Source organism: Pholcus phalangioides, unplaced genomic scaffold, assembly GCF_987345545.1.
Source record: "Pholcus phalangioides strain wild (caught in Gottingen) unplaced genomic scaffold, Ppha-v1.0 ptg000015l_1, whole genome shotgun sequence".
Classification (NCBI taxonomy): Eukaryota; Metazoa; Arthropoda; class Arachnida; order Araneae; family Pholcidae; genus Pholcus; species Pholcus phalangioides.
In genome coordinates, this window is record NW_028301608.1 from 1230699 (window position 1) to 1248305 (window position 17607).

General features: G+C 33.6%; 1 protein-coding gene across 4 annotated transcripts in view; it reads right to left on the reverse strand.

Moving 5' to 3' along the window:
* Positions 1–17607, reverse strand: part of LOC149075207 (uncharacterized) — a 49422-nt gene that overhangs the window by 10813 nt on the left and 21002 nt on the right. For all 4 annotated transcript variants that reach the window (XM_089242488.1, XM_089242487.1, XM_089242489.1 and 1 more), the window contains 7 exons: positions 16883–17020; positions 13072–13161; positions 11228–11301; positions 6918–7044; positions 3983–4134; positions 1739–1821; positions 229–288 (listed from right to left, as the gene is read on the reverse strand). In XM_089242488.1, the coding sequence (XP_089098614.1) occupies positions 229–288; positions 1739–1821; positions 3983–4134; positions 6918–7044; positions 11228–11301; positions 13072–13161; positions 16883–17020 (724 nt within the window). The remainder of the gene's footprint in view (positions 1–228; positions 289–1738; positions 1822–3982; positions 4135–6917; positions 7045–11227; positions 11302–13071; positions 13162–16882; positions 17021–17607) is intronic.

Here is a 17607-nt window from a genome sequence, read left to right on the forward strand (position 1 = left end):
TTTGTTTTTTTTTTAAATTTTACATATGCTTTCCAACTATCAACACATTTAGTTTAAAATTATCACTGATGAACAAAGATGTGCAAAATAATTGCTGTGCTTTTTTTTAAGTATAATAATGTAAATAGATAACAGGTCAAAAACTGCAATAATGTTAATGCTGCTAACGATAATAATAAAACCTACATCATTTACAACAGGTACTGATAAAACATGGGAGAAACATACCAGAAGATGGTCCAGCAACTGATCTATCATTGTCTTCTTGTGAGGAGGTGCCAATTACATCTGTTAAAATACAAACTCTACAGATTAATTATTCGATTGATACATGCCTAAATTGCTAAATAATTCATGAAAAAAATGTTGAAAGAACTTATCCCAAGAAAAAAGAAAGAAAAAAATCCCAAACTGTTTTTACATAATTAGTAAAATGTAACTAAAAACAAAATTATTCAATCACAATCAACAATGAAAGGTGATAAATTCAAATAAATTATGAAGTTTCATTTTTAATTTTTTTTCCTGTTCACTCTACCTTAATCAATAGTCCATCAAGCCACACTTGTGTATTATTTATGTTTTGTGTATTTTGTTCTATATATTGACAATTCTTTGTAATCACCAACACAGACCATGTGATCTCATGGTGATTATAATATTTATCAACACGTGATCATATGTTTCCAAGTGATATTAATACTAATAAAAAATTTTGTTTGTCTTGCAGTTTCTTACTTTAGCGTAACTCTAACAACATAAATATGTTCGGGTCACACTTACACACAGAACACACATTCCTGCACATACTGATTCGTTAGAAATTTGTGTGTCTGAGGTGCATGTACAGTTGAGTAATAGTAGTTTCTTACTTTAGTTTATAGAATTATTTTTCACCAGGTTCATACTCGTTTTAAATGAATGAAATTCTTTCTGAATTTTCCAGTTTAAATTTTCAAAAAATTCTACGTAGTAACGTTTTCAGTCACGATTTCAAAACCTTTTTTTCACAACCAAAAGAACCTAACTAATATAAACTAAGGACACCTCCTGTTAATGGATACTTCTGAAGTCTGTGAAACATGGCCTCAATCTATTTTGCTAAATATAACAGATACTTCCATTAGTGGATAAACATTTTGGTCTCAAGGTGTCCCTTATGGAGAAGTTCTACAGTATATTTATTTCAATTTTGTGACTCAACATTGATTTTCAGCATTTAACAGTTTTATCTTTACCTTTTTTATTGTCTTAAATTTCCAGGTTTTATAATAAATATGAGATTTTTTGACATTTTCTTACCATAATTAAATTTCCTGACAATTCCCAATTTCCCTCGACCTGCATGAACACACAATATACGAACCTTTTCTTCAAAAAACTGTTTAAACTTAGAAAGTAAGCAAAGTTTTACGCAATTAAATGGTATGAGGTACTTAAAGCCATTTATTGAGTAACATGATGCATGTAGCATTAGTATAATTTTTTGGTATCAAAGCTTTACTTAGATAAATACATATGCTATATTTTTATACAGCAGCCCATCATTATAACACACACTCAGATATTTTGTGCCTTTTATTAGAACCACTGCTAAAAATTCAACTAACATTGGATCTCAGATAAAGTCGTCAGTTATATTGCTCTTTCAGCATATCATGCTTTTTCTTTCTCTAATAGTACCACGAAGGGTTACTGTATCGGATTGAAATAAATTTTATAGTAAAAGTATACATACTGCAATTCAGAAAAAAATTATCTTTCTCTGGATCCTTATGGTTCGGATTACCTGTCACGTCTTTAGTAATTTTTGCCAACCGCCTTGAGAAATGGAAAATCAAACTTTAGAGCAAATAAAAGTAGAATGTGGTTTTTTTTTTGTTCAGAATGAAATTGAAAATTCAAAAATAATTTGTCTTGCCAACTCAAAACAAATAAAATAGTTAAAATTAGGATGATGAGAATATGTAAACTATTTGTAACTAGGACTGATCTGATTTATCGGGTCGGGTAATTGATCAATTGTTAATCACAGTTAAAAATTTTATTTGAGTTGATCGACTTGATCAATTCAATTAAAATTGAAAGTTAAAAAACTGATTAGATGTCTTATATCATGTTCTATACACAACATTTTGAATAAGTGACCATATTTAAAAATATTTGAATCAATATTTTAATCAAATTAGATTAAATGGAAACTGATGATTTCAGTTTCAAACTGAGTTTCATGGGAATTTTAGTAGACAAGACCAAAATTTATTGCCTCATTTTTCGTATTCTTGAAAGCATCAGCTAAACCTTCTCGCAAATACCATTCGAGAGGAGTTTATATAGGAAAACAAGCAACAGTATAATCGAAAGTAGTTTTGAAATCGATGAACAATAACCAAAAATAACCTATTTCTTTTGAAAAAACAACAAGATCCAAGTGAAGAAATTGCAGGTTTTGGCAATTATATATGTTCAGCATAATAAATTGCTTGAAGCGGGCAGCCTCAATTTCTTAACCTATTACTGTATTTGTTTACTCTTGTTCAGTCATCAAATTTAAGATTGAAAAATTGCGAGTCTGGCCAAGTTAAAAATAAACTATCGGCATCAAAGCCGGTTTTATTCAAGGCAAGTGAAAAGATAAGATACAAATACACATCATTCAGTCTATATATATATATACACAGTCAGTAATCCGCCCATCTGGCACTACGAACAAAACAACCAATGAAAACAGGTTTACTCGGTGCCATATTCAAAAGTGAAGATAACATCAGTATCAGAGAAGGAAAAAAAAGGAAGGGAAAAAAATCTTTATCGCTCGACGCGAGCGGATCAACATAGGATGCGTGATCATGGGAAAAGAAAAATCAGCATTTCTGCCTAACAATTGCCCTCCCTCACATGATCATGAAAAAAATAAATAAATAAATAAAATTTTCATAATCGTAATACAAGATTATCCTTTTTTTTAACATCAAATTCAACATATTCAAAGCAAAATTGTATAAAAAATTGATATATACAAAAAAAAAAACTACGAAAATTTTAATGATCATTCTTTTAAACATAATATTTAAACTTTCATGAAAATTTTATCAACAAATTTTTTAAATTCATATTTACATAAAGGTTTCGTAAAAAGATTATTTTTACTATTAATGTGATGTAAATTGAATTTTCGTTCATACACAAGATTTCTTAAAAAATGATATTTTATATCTATGTGCTTAGTTCTATTATTTTCAATGGAAGAATTTGAAAAATCAATCGCTGCTTGATTATCGCACAAGAGTTCATTTTTGTAATTCGAGGGAAGTTTAAATAAATTCAGATCATTACATTCATTTATTATTTGAGCAATCCACATAAGTTTCTTCGCAGCTTCAGTCAAGGTGACGTACTCAGCTTCTATAGTTGAAAGAGACGCACATTTTTGTTTAAATGTCCTCCACATCATAGGTACACAACCCAATAACAAAATAATACCGCCCATGGAAACACGATCGTCTCTGTTAGCTGGAAAGTCGGAATCGCTGTAACATGTGATACTAAAATTTTCTATGTTAGACAAATCAATTTTCAAATACTTTGTATTTTCCACATAACCTAATAACTTCATTAGACAGTTCCAATGCGCCAATCCGGGATTTTCTTGAAATTGTGAGAGGATATTAACGGTGAAACTGATATCTGGCCTAGTGCGACCAGCGATATACAATAAACATCCTATCACATTTCTATATGGAAATTTTTCCATTTCTCTGGTCTCCGCTTCGGAGTTGGGACAGCTTAATTTGGATAACAAAGTTCCCTTAGCGATTGGCAAAGATGACATAGGAAATTTAAATTTCCTAAAAATATCACATATTTTACCGATATAATCTATCTGATGAATAAAAAACTTCCCTTTAATTTCCTCAAAATTGACAAATGATAATAACTCAAAAAATAATATTAAAAATGCATGTTTGTAAAAAACAAGTACCTTTTCAAGCTTGCAAGTCTGCCATCAGATGAGTCAAGAACATATATTCCTCTATTGCCTTTCTGTTGTGGGTGAAGAGCAAGCGTTGGTTTCTCTGGATTGCACTTTGAGCTATGCAGTTGAACATCTTTCACTTCTATATAATCTCTCGGCTAAACACGAATAACAAAGAAATATAAACTATCATTTTCATTTGAAGAGGGGGAAAAAAATTAAGTAATCACAAAAAGTTTTTATGTATTTTTAAAAGATAACGATGAAACATTACTTTTGAATGTGTAGGACAATGAGGTGCCACTCACAAAAAAAATCAATTGATTTCAAACACACGAAACAAACATCACTATGTCATTGAAGAGATTAAAAAATTCTTGGAATTAATATTTATCGAAATTTGCACTGCAACATTTATGCTTTTAAATCACAATTTTAGAGCTTGTGGTTCTCAGTGATGAGGCATGTGTCTATATTTATTTTGAAAACAATAATTGTAAAAAATATGAAAATTTTAAGTAGTTCAAAATCGAAAAAGGGAAATTTTAATGTCTGTAAAACACGCAGTAAAAAATATACTTTTCTCTCTTTTCCCCCAGCATCAGTTTAATTACAGTCAGGCCTCAGTATTCACGGATTTCATACTTGTGGCCAAATTCTATTATTCAAAATCTATTGTAGCAGTGCTATATAATTCTTTTATTGGAACAAAATATAAATTGCGCATGTTAAATAAACATTTTAAAAATTCCTCCTAAAGTTTTTCTCAAGTGCATCTGGAAATATTTCCAAAAGACTGTTATTTAAACGTTTCTGAAAGTGAGGAGATTAACAATATTTAGCTTCATTGAAGAAGTTCCTGTTATTATGGCATCAATGAATCTACAATCACATATATCAAGAAAAAAGAAGTTGAAATTTGATTAGCCATTGCTGTAGCTACTACAATATAATGCAGGACAGGCCCATCATTTCAAATTTTTTCCGGGAGGGGGGGCCCCATTGATTGCAATTTATTATCTCGATGTGCACCCCCAACACCCCTCGCTGCAAGAAATGGAAATCCCTACAGAAAGCGGGAAGCGCGGCCTATACAATGGAAACTAAATTTTCAAAATTTATTTGATTCCAATTTATTATCTTGGTGTGCTTCCCAATGCCCCTCACTGCGAGAAATGGAAACCACGACAGAAATGCGGCTTATATGGGGAAAATTAAAAAATTATTGGATCCCAATTTATTATCTTGGTGTACGTTCCAATGTCCCTCGATGACTTCAATGAATAGTTTCCTTCATTTGTTAAAAATTAAAACAGATGAAAGGGGAAACATTTCCAATAAATGAGAAAAAAAATTATTTACATTTTTTATGCCTAAAGCAACTACTCTATTTATAAGATCACAACAAACGTGAATTTTAAAGCAATTCAAATTTGTCGCAACGAATTGACATTGCGATGAAATGACTTCGCTACAACTTCGTTCAGCGATGAAATGAGCCTGCGACAAATTTGTACCGCGACGGGTTGACGCTGCAACAAGTTGAATACGACGAATTGTCCTGCGACAAGTTCAGCGCGACGAATTGACCTAGACCCCAACACATACATGTGATTCTGTGACAACCAAAGTGAAATTTGAATTTTATTTTTGGAAGGTGCAATGCTTATGTTAAACTAAAAATTCTGATGTTCTTATTGAATTCATTCTGAGAAATATAATAACACCAAATTTGAAAGTGACAGCAATATTCACAAAGTTACAAAAGCTAATTTGCATAATATGAAACACATTTCTACTCTAGGATATGGCTTCTCTTGGTTGACGCTGCTTGGACAACTTTTTACTTGAACTTAATTGACAACTGTCTAATAGAGTTAGAAATAGATTCAGCTCAAAATATCATACAATTATGAATGTAACACCACACTTAACATAAGAACAACTTACTTTTAGTCATAAATTTCGTCCTAAAGTTTAGTAAAGGTTATATTCATTAAAGAGAAATTATGCTGCTAAGGGTTCTCTAAGTATTGCAAGTTCTTAAATATTAGCTCAGGTGTCAACAATGCTAATAACAGTAACATTTTTTTATAATTATTTAAAAGTATAAACATTACAATCATGGTCCTGACAGGGCTCTAATTCTGGGGTCCAAGATGATTCTCATAATTTTTATCTTTCCAAGCTATAAATTCAGTATAGAACGGTCCTTGAAAAGTCTGGCCCAACAAAGATCTCAGCCTATGAGCCCTGCTTCGGGATGTATGGGGACTATGATTCGGGACTATGATTACATGAATGACTACTATGATATGAATGATATCTCTATGGTTTTGAATCAGTCATTTTTATTTGATCAGACATTTTTGATCCAGTATGTTTCTTTCCTTATAGTATGTTTCCTTAGTTTTTTTGTGCAATAAGTATTACCCTACAGGATACTTCACATTCTTTGGGGAACCTTGATTATTTTGATGTTACAATTGTATTTGGTGAAACAGGAGACTGCTTTTTTATAGTATGAAAGATTTAGGCCTTTTATAGCATATAGGAATTTGCTGAAATTCAATTATCTACAATAGTTGTATGAAAATACTAAAACATTTATTTTCGATTATATTGTGATGATTGGAAAAGGAGGATGATCCAAATTCAGATAATGGAAAAATTCTATATTATAAAATTATAGCATACAGGTGGTATACAACAATCTAACTCCTAGACAGAATAAAAAAAAACCTATATAATAAAAGTTGGAAACAGGTATGAAATGCAGTCAAACTTTAATAACTCAATTTTTTTGGCACAATAATTTTTATCTCCCACGTAATGTATTTCTTTTAAATCAAAATAAAATATCAATTTTCTGAAGAATTTCAAGATATCAAATTTCACCAGACTGTAAAATAAAACTGTAAGTGAATGATTTTTAGCATACTTGCAATTCTGCTGCTACTAAGCCATGATGTCCATAAACAAACATGGTCACAAAATAATCTTTAGCAATATTGAATAACTCGTGGTCGACTCTTTCATCATTATAGCCACGATGCTCACTTTCAAACCTGTTCGACAAAAATAAAAATTCCATTATTGTTGAGCTCAGAGAAGTTACAAGCACTAATGCCCTTCTCCCTCAACCACGACCAGTTGCCAACTTTTATTAAAATAGAAGAAAAACAAAATTTAAAAAATTACCAGCAAAATACCTAATCTTGAAGTACAGAGCATCACACATCAAGAATATGTTTTTATTTCATTATAATAATAACCAGCTGATAGAACTTAAACAAAAGTAGGATAAGAGTGTGAATCCTGTTATAATTTTGATTACTTCTTGGGCAAAATGTCAACTGTTTAGAATGAATATCACGTCTATTATTCACTAAATCAGCATTTCTCTACCTTCTTAGCAGAACCCTCAAAACAGTACCATGTTTTAAGAGAGAAACTCATATATTGGGAATGTTCCCTAGAAAAGGCATCTTCAACTTGTTAGCATTATGTTGACATGATAGCTATTCTGAAAATATAAAAAAAACTCTCTGGCTAGATCATTTGCAAAAAATGTTAGCTGCCACTATTTAATCTCATTTCTCATGAACCTCCTCGCAATGTTGCAGCAGACAACCTCAGTTATATAATGTTTATTGAGCAACTGTATAAATAGAAGGAGAAAAAAGAGTAAATATATATTTTCTCTTTAGCGTTAGTATGCCATCCACCATCAGTCTACCACCACATATGTATGGGTGACAGTTGCTGTTACAGCAAAGGAAGAAAGAGCGAAATAAAGTCTGTAAACAAGGTGACAGTTTCTCACACAAGAAATAGGGGAGGGGAGAAGAAAGTACCTCCTTTAGTTTTTAGACTTTCTGAAGAAAGAAGTGTGGTAGACCACTTCAGCTTTGCAATATAAATATATATATCTTAAGATAGACGAGGATATGTACCTCTCATTGGTTTTGGATTAAAAAAAACCGATAAGGTAAACTGAGGTAAGCGGAACTGCTTTTTTCCTTAGTTCCAGATCAACCTAACACCTACATTATAGAAGTCAATGAAACTTCATGAGAATATGGCAATGGGTCCTTTGCATAATTTTTTTTAGGGCTAGTGATTTTACTACATTTTATTTAGTGTCACTCCGTTCAAAAGATTAATGTTATTTTTTAAGAGGAGCATTGGCTCCACTTGTCCCTCAAGGAGGTAAGTAGAACCTGAACATATGATGATTCTTAAATGAAAGAAGTTTAAACGAAGGGAAAAAAATTATTAAAACCATAAAAAGCCCAAACTTATTATTTTGGTATAACAAGCTAATTTACAACTTTAGTGAGCAGAAAACTCAAACTGTTAATTTGGAAATGTTTGGAATATAGAAAACTCACAATGTAAAAATAACACAAGGAAATTAGCGTCTTGGCGACGAAATATCGAACGCAACTCGGTCACTTGGCGACTGACATGCTAGTCGCCGCCAACTTTTGTTGAAGAAACTAGAGAAACTGCCTTTGGTATTCCTTCATATTTTCGTCATGCGAGTTTGGACTCATATTGAAAAACAATCCAGAGTATATATATAATAAATTATCAGTTGAAAGGATATAATGAAATTTCTTCAGAATTTCAGTTCACAGGTAAATACATGATTTCTTTATTTAAACTGATATTATTTTGAAATTATAATGAAATCAGGGGCGTCGGAATTGTTTCGAAACTGTGGGTGCTCGTCTTTAGTTTTATATCGGAAAGTTTAATTTCTTATTCAATTCTGGGGTGCTCGGATCCATGCCACAAATTACCGTGGGTGCTTGAGTTTGCACCCCTGGCTCTGACGCCGCTGAATGAAATGGTAAACCAGGACTGTCATTTCAACTTTTTTCGGGGGGGGGGGGCAAAGAACACATACTCACTGTATGTACGTATATATACTATTTATAGTGTATTTTTGAAAGCCGGGGGGCAATAGCCCCCTGATCCCCTAGATGACGGGCCCGTGATAAACACATGGGCCCACCCGGGCACTCCCCCGCGGGGACAATTTCAAAAGAAGATGGAGCATCACAAAAATTATATCTGGTAAAAAATTTCAGGAATAACCAAATGAATTTGCCAAGTAGGATCTCAGAAAAAAAAAATACATGGCTGGGAGCCCCCATGTTGCTCTTAAGACGGCCCTGGATAAAAACCTGCAGAAAATACTGTCTACTTTTACATGTACCTAAACAAGCACGTGTTCCACAGGGATGGTCCCTGATTTTCCCCCTTGCTTGGAATGTCTGTAATCTAGGTCACGTACACACACATCTGTGTGTGGGAGTATTCGGGAAAAATCATTCCCTGAAACATAAACAACAATTCATGTGTTGTTTGCCTCTAGTTTTGCCTATAGTTTATTTTTTGCTTCTGGGAACCAGCTTTCATCGTTTCATCTCATAAAACTACTTAAAATTCTGTGTGACAATATTTTAACTAATAAACAATAAAAATATATTAAATCCAACATATATAGGTACTGAAAGGCACATTTATAGAGGAAAAACAGACATTTCATTGAGAATTTTTTTCCCGAATGAAACATGAAATTATACTAAAAAATTATCTAATTTTTACCATTTTATTGTCATTTCAAAATGATATCAATTTAAATGATGAAATTTTGTATTTACCTGTGAGCTGAAATTCTGTAGCAATTTCACATATAATAGAAATTATTTTTCTTATTTATTTGTTTTGATTTTTCCTAACCCGGTTAACAAGATAGTACCGGAAGATAAGAAGAAAAACTAATAGACTGTGCTGTTTTTACTCAGTTTCCCGGGCTTTGAATATTTTTTTAGTAGCGCCGTGTGAGGGAGAACGGGCAACTCGATTCGTTCTAATCAACTCACTCTCAAGTTGAAGCAACTCGAGCTCGATTTTAGTTTCCCCGTGTGAGGGGGGCCTTAATGTTAAACTGTAAAATACAGTATCAACAATAACTGAAATGGTTCTTTAGGTGCAAAGGAATGAAATTCAGACAATATAAGACACATTTAAAGTCCTGAAAGTATATAATTATTGCACAGATATGAAATTAAAATTGCAAAATAAATATTATACAAAGTTTACACACTGAATTCACATATTTTTATTTTACCTCCTTCAAACATTGGCCACAAGTGGCCGTGGCCCAGCTGTTGGCCACCCAGGCTTATAACTAGGCTGAAGCAACTGGGGCATCACCTCAGGTCCCCGACCATGTGGAGGCCCCACGCACTTCTTTTTTTTTTAAGCATGACCCTTTGAAGAGGGCTCCGAGGTGACGCTACTGCCATGTGGCCATACCTGTTATATATCATTAGATGAATATCCCTGAATAATTTTTAGTAATTTTTTTGCTCCATTCTTTGCACACTTCATCATTGACATCAGCAGATTCACCACACAATCTCTTAAATAAAATTTGGTGACTCACACAAAAAACGATCCAACCAACCAATTGAAACCTTGATGTTGACGAGCTAGAGTTCTTCTGCAGCTTCTCAAGCATTTTCTTCCAGAATCAATTCAAAAATATCAGTTCTTGCTTCTTGTTGAAACAAGAACTTATACCGCTTCTTGAAGCAAGAATTGAGAAATAAACCAATACCATACACAACTGCATCTATGGCAAGTAATTTTACTATGGTAAGTAATTTCTGCGTAATTCAACACGTACACACACATTCCAACATGCACCAGTTTGTTGGTTCTGCAAAAGAATGTGGACGAGGTGTATGTGTGGTTTAGTAGTAGTAGCCATTCTTCTTTCCAATGTTCCTTTTGCTTTAAAATTAAAAATATTCATGTGCTCCCAGAATTGAATTCATTTGCGAGAGCATGAGCTCCGAGTTTATGTGTTTTTTACTGTATCTGATGACATAAATTTTTTTTCTTCAGATCTTTTCTTTTCAGTGTCTGAGGTAAGCAAGGGTTCAAAATACATCATTTAAATAGGGTTTTTGCTGGGATATTTTTATTTGGCCATAAAACCGGAGTGACCATCAAGAGAAGTTTTACTGTACATCGATTCTACATTTCACAAAAGTGACAACAATATCTGAATGATAGCATCATATGCGATTCTAATAATTGGTGTGCACTCTACCAGAAATTTCACACAGAAAACCTATAGCCTTATATTTCACACAACTGAAATGAAACAGAATCAAATCAATATTTTAAAAAAATCACAAACTTAAAGAATCCAAAAAAATAAATTACTCTGTGGTTTTGGTTCCGTCCCATACAGTCAGGATTACGGCATTTAGTGTTTTTGCCACATAAACTCCTATCACCTACAAAAATGAATAAATTGAGAAAAATTTGGACATTGAATAAAGATATTTTTATGCACGGCAAAGTAAAAACAAAAACTTATAGAGCTCTATACTATAATGCAAGGATAATATCACCGGACTATAGCATAACCATTGTTTCTACAGATGTATTTGTTACACTTTACCCCCCCAGAGTGATGCAATCCATTTTTCGAATTGCTAATAAGTGTCAGGCTTTGGGGTGTGAGTGGCAAGATGCTCGTCCACCACCATGAAGGCTACTGTTAGGTCTGCATATTTGATCCCGGGAAAGGAGATAAGTTCTAGCCCCATCAAACCTGAGGTGATGAATGACAGACGATTGCCTTCTAAATATGCCCTTACAAAGTACCCTCCTTGCTGAAGACAAGTACGGAAGCATATCATGAGACTTTTTCTAGAGAGAAAGATCCCATACACAACTCAATCGGTAGTAAGTTGCTGTATGGTGCTATGACTGGAGAGTATGTGCGGTAAAGTAATAGTGCAGTAGAGCATCCATTATCCGAAACAATTGGGGTCTGGGGCGTTCAATAACCGATCTTTACGGAAAAAATAGTATCCGTATCATAGGCGCAATATGAAACAAAGAAACAGTGATATTAAACACAAAACTGTGTACATATTTTGTATCACTTTGGGGAATATATTATTTGGGGGAAAGCATTTGCGACCACTAGCGAAACTTCTAAATGACACACGAATTTGAATTTCCACACTGGAATGTTTTCGGTTGACTGATGCTTCAGTTGATCAGTATTTGGATAATCGATGCTCTACTGTAGCACTAAGTTCCAGCCAAATCTGTATTAAAAATTAAATGTTATCAATTCTATGAAGAAACTGGTCACAAATTTGCACCAAAGCGGAAGGAACTGTGCTTGTGTGAATTGTCCATGTTTTTCCTTCATGGCTTCTATAGCTTTTTACCAATTCTACGTGGTTGCTGGTGCTTGGTTTTTTTTGCTTCATTTTGTCTTAAATTTTTTATTGAACTTGTCGAATGCTGTTTGGCTCAGTGCCAAATTAATTTTCTTTTGTAGTAAAAAAAAAACAGGGGTAATAATTACCAACTGAACATGTCAAGCAAAAAATTACACATAATTATGCATTAACCTGATGGGAGAGGTAAATCTTCTTCCCACATAGTGAACTATCAATCAAAATTCCAATGTGCGTGGTCAAACAGAAAAGCTCATTTGTTCTGGCAGATTGTGCTTTGCAGCTACTGTTAATGCATAGTGGGAGCACTTACTGTTTAACCAATTTGATTTTAAGAGTTGGAGTGAGTGCGTATGTATATGTTCGGACTATAGTGAGATTGCTGTGAGTATGACGAAGAGGGGGGGGGCAAAGATTTTCTTTACTAGAGGCAAGCTAGCATTTGTGCCTCAAGGTCGAACACTCACCTCAGTCAGCATCCCATAGGAAAAACAGACCTCCGAAATATAGGCCTAAATAAGTAAACTAGGCCCAATGAAAATGAAGAGATAAATGACCCGATTCCTGAACTGGTTCCTTGCATTCAAAATATACTTGAAATATATAGAACATATTTGGGAATATTATTATTTTGCCAATGTACTTTTTTTTTGAAAGCTTATTCTCTCTAAAAAAATCCTTTTATTTTGCTTATCACAATTCTCATAGCATAATACTAAATCTGAGGAAAAAAATCCACTAATTCATTGGCTATAATTTTGAACTATTTTAGACAAAGTAAACTAAGAATCCAAACAAACGCATCACCTGACAAAACATGTCAACAAATTCCTCCTTTTTTATCTCACAAATAGTTTTCCTCTTAGTTATTTCAGACCAAACAAATAAGTTTCTCACCTGTGAGCAGAATATAAAATAATATACATATACACTGTGTGTATGGGTACAAAATTTAAGGTTTCATTAATAAACACATACGCATACAATATATTTTTGTTCTTTCATTAAAATAATGAAAAAGAAACCCAGAAAAAATGCTGTCTCCTATCAGATGACACAATATAGCGTAAAGCAATTTCAATTACAAAAATGGTCAGTGGGTTTGGTGCCCAGCCCGGAAGTATTAAAACTTGAATGATATCATCAGGGCTGGATCTTGAATCCTGCGAACTAAGCGACAACAACAAAAATCATATCCACATGACTGCCACTACTAATACATGATATAGCATGTACTAACGGGACCCGAACAAGAATTTTTATGACATTCCCGTTACAATGATGTAAATGTGATAACCACAAGTGTCCTTCATGCCGCTATTCTAGCTAGGGTGCTAGGCGGGACGACACGAATGGTTTCATAATAACCATTACACATGTAGTTTATATTATATATATATATTCTTTTTTTTCTTTTTTTTAAATATAAATACAACCAGCCAGATCGAGTCAACCAAAACACCAAGACAGAAGCTGATCCTTAGCTAAGGCTCTCTCCAGACAATCCCCCATTTAAATCAAGCCCACATTGCTCACCAAAATAGGTTTAGGACGAGACGACTCGATCTGGCAGTTATATATATGTATATAAATGTGTGTATTTCTCTTTCCTCCATTCAAGTTGTCCATGCATTTCATGTCCACAACACACGTGCGTACTCATATTGTCGGATTCATGTTGCTCACCGAATAAGGTGCTAAGCGAGATGCCACAGGTGCTCCCTAATTGTATATATTCCCCCACACAATACTTCTATTTTGTATATTTTCATTAAATCCACCGGAGCGAGTGAACTCAACCCAATAAAACTGATGCTGGCTTCTAGTAGCAAGTTATCAAACCCATTTGCTCACCAATAAGGTGTTAAGCAAGATGACTCGCTCCGATGGATATATATATATATATTATTTCACAATAAGATTCTCATTTCTCTTTCTTTCTGTATCCTGTGTATATAATATGGCAAGTGTAAGATAACAGATGAGATGGCTGGAGGGGGGGGGGGGGGCTCAATTGCTTTTAAAACATACCTCCATCCTAATATGTGTACATTCATCGTAACTAAACCCCGAAACTTCTCCAACTCCTAATCCCATCTCGTCTGTAATCACCACAAAATTTGTTAATTGCGACAGTACCCAATTGTCCGGGGAAAATATGTTGTAAAAAAGTTTGTATGGTTTTTTTTTTTGACACTAAATAAAGTGTTCCAGACTCTGCCACGAAGCTGGGCTGGAAGAGATCTCGGCAATGGGATAAGTCTAGTGGCAAAGTTCTGGCGTTCATTCATTCATGCGAACTAAGCGGTTGCGGGGGGGGGGCGATTTTTTAGGTTTTGTTTCAAAGGTGAATAATTTCAGAGAAAATATTACTATGCAACACAGCAATAAGAACAAGGTTGAATCTTTGTGAATTCATGATGGGGATCAATAACATTGATCCATTTGACGCTAAACGTGGTGAATCAAGCCGAGTGAGATAGAATATTGAATGGACACCCCCTTCACCACAAAAATAGACTTGTCCATCAACTGGTGGACTGGTGCTAATGCCAAAGCCACAATCGCTCCTCGTTTGGGTTTCTCGCCAGGGAGCCTACGTCTAAAATGCACTTGAGTATTTTTCAGGAATCTTGCCGCCTTTCCCGGGATCCCACAGCAAACCAGCCAATTAGTGCTAGCTGAACACAGTTATTTGTTGTGTATATTATTTTAAGGCATACCAGGTACATTTTCAGGCTATGGATACTGCTGTCATCTTCGAAAGAAACAGACATTCATGAACATATGTAGATTACTCATTAATAATTGTTGCATCCTTCGGGTGTATTGTTACTCCAGTAGGTGTTACATTCTATGGTGCCTAGACAGGGTTTTTTTAGGAAAGCAGTTTCGTCACTGTTTAGTTGCCTGGCATGAGATAATGTTTAAAATAAACACGGTTAGTAAAATATTACAGAAAGTCATCTGTGATTTACAAAGTTCAATGAATCTCATCAAAAGTGTCCAAGGGTTTCTTGAAAAAATGAAGTCTGATGATATGGGGTTAGTGGTGTTATTACAGATGCAACAGTGCTTGCAGACAAAAAAGTGTGCCCAAGGGACATAAAAAAGCAATTCTCTTATAAAAGTAAGGTTGAACCTATTGGGACTGGAAAAAGATCTCTCAAAGTAAACTTTTTTTTCATTTTGTGCTTGACAAAGAGATCACATTACTGAAAGAAAGGTTCTAGCTTATGGAAAACCACAGCAAAAGCTTTGAATAGACAATCTGTAAACATGGGATGAAAAGGATTTGAAGAAAGCCTGTTTGAACCTTGAAATTCTGTTGAGTGGATGAAGAGGAATGTGGCATTAATGGAAATGATTCCCTTCAATGAACACCAAACATTTGCAACTACGTTGATCACTGGCACCACTCCAGCCAAAGCCTTATCTTTTATCACAAAAAATGGCTATGTGGATTCATATCCGAACGTTTATGTAAGCTTAGCAATACTGCTCATTCTTCCAATGTCAGTGGCCAGTGGCAAACATATTTTTTCAAATTTAAAATTAATAAAGACTTATTTAAGATCAACTATAAGTCAAGAACGATTGAATGAACTAGATTTAATGTCCATTAAAAATGACATTCTCAACGAAATTGATACGGGTGCAATAATAAGGCCAGAAAAGTCTCTTTATAACATGAATGCTGGAGTAATAAACAATAAGTTTCGACTTATATTTCGGTTGCAATTGTCAAAATAAAATTTTTTTGATATACCTTACTTATTTGATATGCATTAACCTTATCAATTTCCATTAAATTCAGTGGATGACAGTCAGAAGACCTTTCTTGTTAGTGGTGTGTAGTTAATAAAAATTGCTCATATAATTACTAACATTAGAACTTCGTTCTATATTCATCAATAGTTATAGTTTTCCATCGACTGTTAATATTCTTGGGGAACTTACAGATATTGATGGAAATTGTAATTGTTATGATTCTTTTTTGCAGAATATTTGTCCATTAACCAGTACCTACACTTTTATAATCATGGGGGGTGGGCACCAAAACATCATTCCCTTACACTTGAAAAATGTCTCGATCTGGCCCTAGATATCATTGGATTTTTCAAAACGAGCCAGCAGACATAAAAAAACTGATAAATTCTGAATACTTCCTGAGATATGAGCATTTAAATGATTTCGTTAAGTAACTTTTTTGTCAATACGCCCAGTATCATCAGATGATTTAAAAGACGCATTCAAAACTACATTTTGGTCTCCATCAACATAAACGTTTGAATATGCTTAACACTATTCTTCCAAAATAAACCTTTTACAATCATATTCCCATCATCACACTGACAAGATTTTTTCATTATGACCTCAAAATTTCTGTAATATCACACACCGAAATACAAATGCAATTTCTAATGATCTGTATTTCTTTTTGTGATGTACTGTGGTCAAGTTATGCATACAAATGTCTATAAATATTCACCAGGGTCACTTTATGCACACGAATGACTATAATTATACAGAGCCCACAGTTTAGGGAGCCAATTATAAACAATTCTGAATCGAACACTCACACCAAATGCATAAAATAAAATTTTCGAATACTCACAATAGCTTTGTCTTCATCCGTATAGACAAATGTCTTTGCGATTGATTTTGGTTCTTTTTCTTTTGTGTCCTTGTTAAAAACAACAACAAAAGTTGGTTTCAAACACTTCCCCATGAGCTTACCCCTGACATTATCTACCTATATCATAAAAAAGGCCAATAATTTAATCACAATAACAAACGTGACACACAAAACAATGCATGGATAATTGCTGGAACAAAAATTATTGAAATGTAAGTAATTTCTAAGACACCTTCATTACAATCAACAGCAAAAGGTATAGCTCTCAAAGTTACATGAAAGTAGACATAAATAACTTGCAAGTACAATATTCAAAAAGTAATAGATAATGAAGTGTACAAAATAATAAATGGATAAAATATATTAAATTTTGTTCCTGTTTTTCAAGTGTGATATAAGCTTTTCTGCAATACATAGATAAAAAATTAGATTTTATCACAAAAATGAGAAACTTTGCCTGGTTTTAATTTATACAAAAATTAGATTCCTGCACTAAATTAAAATACATTGAATTTCATAAATTTGTGCACAAAAAGATCAGTATTTAACTTATTTAACTTCTCTGTTTTTTCCATTGATATACATGTGGAATGCCCTGTAGCACCCACAGAAGCTCAGGGGGAAACAAAAGCCCTCTATTGAGGTACATAAAAAAAAGTCCAAGAAAACCATGGCTTCATATCACCTAATAGTTTTCAAGAAAA